General features: G+C 43.1%; 1 protein-coding gene across 1 annotated transcript in view; it reads left to right on the top strand.

Moving 5' to 3' along the window:
- Positions 1-5477, top strand: part of LOC101863754 (feline leukemia virus subgroup C receptor-related protein 2) — a gene marked incomplete in the record, with an annotated part of 100522 nt that overhangs the window by 86358 nt on the left and 8687 nt on the right. The window contains 2 exon segments of the mRNA XM_035970696.1: positions 2376-2513; positions 4307-4374. Coding sequence (XP_035826589.1) covers positions 2376-2513; positions 4307-4374 — 206 coding nt within the window.

Raw genomic sequence — 5477 nt, 5'->3', positions numbered from 1 at the left:
TCTCAGAGCTCACGGGATGTCTCTTCTACAGACCACTCGCTTTGCTGCAGACAGACGCCTGTCTCTCCCCGCGACACCCCCCGGTACAAGCGGAAGAAAAAAGTAAAAAGTAAGTAAAGTAAACGCAATGCCAGACCGCTGAGTCCCACATGTCCACCTGTTCCACCCAGCAGATAGAAACGTCTACAACAAAAAGTGAGAATTCGTTCTATCCACGACTAGTGTCATGGGAACAAAAAGATATCATTAGTGAGACAGTTGGGTGAAATCAGGCGCTCTTCAAAACAATGAAATCAGAGAAATGTGCCTTTTTCCGCTGGCTTTACAATTTTTTTAAAAATTGTTTTTAATTATTTTTGGTTCAAGAACTTTTATATTTATGGAAAAACATATTTCTGTGACGATTTCAGCGAAAATAGTTGATAAAAGGAACCCCAAAAAAAATTAATAATTTGTTTCCAAGGTCTCTCAAGCTATGTAGAACACAAGGCTTTGGCATCCATTTTCTTGCTAATTTTACATCTAAAATCAGCCGACCCCCACCTTGTTCAATTGCAAATATTATCTCGAATTTTATTCAAGACAGATGGGTAATTTTTTTAGTAACAAGCAAGACAAATTACCATGATTTATAATGGTACCAATAACTCCATATATCCAAAAATTGACGAGCGTCTGATTCCACCACGTCTTTGGTCTGTCTCCCTGTCTCCCTTTCTTTTCTTTTTTTTTCTTTTTTTTGGGGGGGGTCAGTGTTTTACGACGCTCGCAACTGCATATGGTCATATGAGCGCGTGGGACACACCAAACATTTTTAGTTAGCAGGAAATTTTGAATTTTGCCCAGGTGGCGGCCGAAGCTTACTCTTATTGATTTTAGGCCATCCAGGGATCTTTAACGTGCGCAACTTGCACACGAAGCCTCCGAGATTTTTCGCCCTTCTCCGAGAAGTCTAGGTGTAGATCTTTCCTACTAGAAGATCAGGGTTTGGCTGAAATAAATAGGAGCTAAGGAGTAGCAGTAGAAAGGGGAAAGAAAGAGTCAGGAGCCTAGAGGAAGGGGCAATGGAGGTGAGGGGTGGGGGCAGAAAGTGGAGACTAAAGCAGACGACGGAACATTGCTAGAGAGCAGAAAAGGAGGTGAAAGGAGACAATTTTAGAGAAGAAAATTTTTCAGTCGCTACCCGGATTCGAACCCTGGACCTTTGAATGAGTAGCGAACACCTTAACCTCTAGACCACGAGAGCTCCCCCTTGTCTGGCTGTCTAAGCAGCTGGGTGCCAGAATGCTTTGGCTACTACGGTTTTTGCCTCCTTTACACCTTTTTACGTTTACTCTTTCTATACACATTCACCTGGGATTTAGTGTGGGGTCCTTCCTAGGCTTTCTGAGTAACAGACCGCATAGCCGAGATGGGTGGCTCCGGATTTGAGGGCCGGCGCTAGACGCTCAGAGTAAGAATGTAGGCCGGCCTGGTTCTCGGTCAGGTGAACGATGATCAGTGCGAAAAGCAGAGATAGACAAATGCGCTTAAACGGGTGGTGGGGCATTCTCGCTTGTACAGGCCAGATACCGAGCCGGAGGGCTCCAGCATTGAGGGCGTTTTACTCTGGGTTGTGATGAGTCTGTGTGAGGCACAGAATTCTACACTTAAGTGTAGAATTCTGTGGTGTGAGGTGAACAAGGATCCGTGCAAGAAGCGGCGATGGACAAATGCGCTGAAAGTGAAAGGTGTGCTGGAGCACTCTCGCTTTGTAGAACCGATTAGAGTGTAGTTGTTGTGTGTGTGTGTGTGTGTGCGTGCGTGTTGTGTGTGTGTGTGTGTGTGTGTGTGTGTGTGTTGTTGTTGTTGTTGCTGTTGTTGTTGTTGTTGTTCTGCTGATTGTTGTTGTTATTTTTGCTGCTGCTGCTGTTCTTACAGTCCTACTTTTCTTTTCTTCTTCGGCCCTAGTTCATACTTCCTTCTGTCGGAAACCCTTTTAACGAAATTGCCAACTAGAAAAAATTATTGTGGATACATTAAATCATTATTATGTTGCGCCCGCTTTGTTTGCTTACTTGTACCAACATTGATTTTCCTCCCTCCCACCAGTACAGGGCTTGACAGGAGAGCGACATATTGCGGTGGGAAGCTGTCAAAGCTGCTCATTTTTAAACAAACTTACACATTCACCCCCCCAAAAAAAATATCAAAGTAACGTACTATCAGAGCTACGCATTTATTAATTTTTGTGTGTGCGTGATATTAGAAATATCATCATCATCATCATCATCATCATCATCATCATCATCATCATCATCATCATCATCATCATCATCACCATCATCCCTCAATCTGTGATCTGAGATCTCACTGCCGTCCACTCTCCTGTCCAGTTTTCAAAGAAAAGCCTCCCCTCCCCCCTAGCCGGGCCCAGCAGCTGGCGGTGGAGGCGGCCACCCACGAGAACTACTTTGCCTCACTTCTCAGACTCATCAAGAACCGGGGCTTCGTCGTGCTGACAATCGCTTATGGTGAGTGAGCTCCTCTATCCTCATCGTGCTAACAATCGCTTATGGTGAGTGAGCTCCTCTATCCTCGTCCTGTTGCATGCTGCGGGTGATTAGGAGGAGGGGGGAGGGGGGCGGCACTGGTCGCTCGTGCATGCCTGTGATTAGTGATTGCGGAAGGAGACGCCACTGGTCGTGCATGCGGGTGATAGGGGATTGGGGATGGGGCGCCACTGGTAGGTCGTTCTTTTTTTCTTTCCTTCTGTTGTTTCTGTCTATCTTTTTGTTTTAGTAAGAGTTTTACGGCACTTGCAACACAGTGCGGTCATATTATAAGTGCCGACGTGTTGTCTATCTGTCCTGCTTCTTCCTTATGTAATGAGACCGTTATGTCGATGTGCGTCTCTTTACACAAACAAATAAACAACCCCCCCCCCCACAACAACAACAAAACAACAACAACAACAACAAAACATCAGCAACAACAAAGTCACAACTATTCTCATGCATGGCCTAACTCACAATTTAAAGTAAACTTTAACCCCCCCCCCCCTTTTCTATATATTGAATTTCCTTGATCTATGAGTAGTACGGACACCCAGGGACCTCCATTCTCTGAGAAGCCACTTGTGGGCCGATGTGACGTCATCTCTGAGAGATGCTTTGACCTTGTTTTGTTTTTGTTTTTTAGAAAGGGGGGCCGAAGTGTAACCTAACCACGGCGCGTTTCTTCAAACTTCAAACGCCATTCTGAGACAGACATGGTTAGGTATGGTTCGACACTCATATCTTTCCACGGATGCCCTCAAGGGCTTTTAATAAAAAGTAAATTTCACCCACCCCCCTCCTCTCCCCCATTCTTTAACCCAATCTGGACGTCGTGTTTTACTATCGTATCCATACGACGTGGGGAACTCTGTGCCACCCCTTTCCAAAGAGGAAATTTACTCGTTAATCCGATCCGTACGCTTTGCATAGCAGTCTGTCAAAATGATTTTTTGTAGAAATACTGAATGTTTCAAAGAGATCTTCGAACTAGAAGTATTCTAAACTGTAAAGAATACTACCCCGGGGGTACAAAATGACCCCCAGGGTGTACGGATAGGGTTAAAATAGTTAAAAGTGTCTTCCATGAATGACGTTACCGCTACCCAAATACGCGTTACGGAGACAGGATACTCCGCTTACGTTAGATCAAGTAAGTTAACCGTATCCGTACGCCCTGATGTCATTTTGTACCCCCGGAGTTGTAATTTGGCTAGCAAACCGCCCGGACACGACCCGATCCCCCAAATGGGCACCCCTTATCACAAACAGTAATTGAGTTTTTCAAGTAATTGACTCTTGTTTCTATTGCATGCACTATGTAGATTTTGTTATAATTGATCTACATCAAAAGTGGGCATTGCCCTACCTCTAGGAGAAATTGGGTTTCATTGGTGTGTATATTTGTTTGGTTATAGAGAAAGCTCTCCTTGTATTTTAAAGAAACTAAACAAGGGGCAAAATTTTTTCGATTTTCTCAAAACAACATTTTTCGGGATAGCCCCCTTGTGCTTAAAAGCGACCAATTGTGAGGTGTTCTTGCAATCCACAAATGGAGATATTGGCCAAAAATCGACACTAGGGTCAAATTTGTAGATTTTTTATTAATGCCATATTCTTTAACTTTAAGTATAACATTCCTTTTATTATTTCATACTTAAAAATTATAAAAACTTATCCTATAAGCGTGATGTATCCACTTCCATAGGGATCGAATCCGAGAAGTACCTCATTTTGTCAGCACGCTTCACAATTTTTATTTGTCTTTACAGGGATAAACACAGGTTCTTTTTACGCTATATCCACGCTGCTGAGCCCTGTGGTGCGGTATTATTTTGAGGTGAGTGGTTGTTTTGTTTTGCTTTGTCTTGTTTGTTTGTTTTTTTATCTTATGCCGGAAAACAGACAGGGTCTCTAAGCTTCTGCTAGTCTGAGAGTGAGAGGCCCATTTTCTGGAATTTTCGTAATATTTAATCTACATATGACTCATGAGTGGCATACATCATTGTAAAGTTTAAAGTGGAGGATTCTGATCTTGTGAAAAATTTGACCACAGTATAGACAAGATGGGGTGAGTGGTAGGAGGGTGCCCCTGATAGGTCTGTTACTTCTTTTCTTTTCTTTTTCTTGTTTAATGTGAACATTTTACGCCCCTTGCAACACTATATGGTCAAGAAAGTTAAATTTTAGTAAGAGTTTTACGGCACTTGCAACACAATAGGGTCATATAAGTGCCGAAGATTAGCGGTGTCACAAGAGAATAACGAACAAAAAGAAGGAGAGATCAGGACGATAGATGTTTGATAGGAAAGAAGGAGCAAACCACACCAGAGCACCCGCCAATATGGTCATTTTAAGTGTTGAAGATTAGAGGTGTTACAAAAGAGTAACAAACAAAAGGGAAAGAGAAGAAATTTAGGATTCTATAGGAGGAAAGAAGGAGAAAACCACACCATAGCACCTGCCAACTACCCATGCATCCGTTCTAGACGTGTATTTTGCCTTGCTTTCTCTTGCACTAATTGACCACTTTTGTGTCCATGTGCTTTTCTTTTCTTTCTTTTTTCGCGGTGTTTTACTCCCCATATTGACAAAAGTTAGATCATTTAGTAGGCGGGCTTCCGACCCTGCCTGTCAGAGCTGGCAGAAGATATCCGGAGACGTCTCCGGTGGGCACCCAGGAACTATTCGGAGACTCACTCCGGCACACAGATGCACTGCCTCTCGGAGTCAAACTTCGTATTATTTGCTGTAGATCACACATAATATAGCTACTAAAACTGTCGCAAATCAATTATTTTCAAAAAATTTTTCAAATCTATACTGTAAAATATCAAATTTAGGGTTAAAACAGGGGGTGGGGGTGCACCCTCTCGTAACACTCCAATTTATTTTTTGCTGGGTCCAGAGGCGCAAAGCATTTTGATTGGTCTATCTCCGTCG

The sequence above is a fragment of the Aplysia californica genome, unplaced genomic scaffold (genome assembly GCF_000002075.1).
Source record: "Aplysia californica isolate F4 #8 unplaced genomic scaffold, AplCal3.0 scaffold00308, whole genome shotgun sequence".
NCBI classification, from domain to species: domain Eukaryota; kingdom Metazoa; phylum Mollusca; class Gastropoda; order Aplysiida; family Aplysiidae; genus Aplysia; species Aplysia californica.
This window is presented reverse-complemented; position numbering and strand designations above follow the sequence as displayed.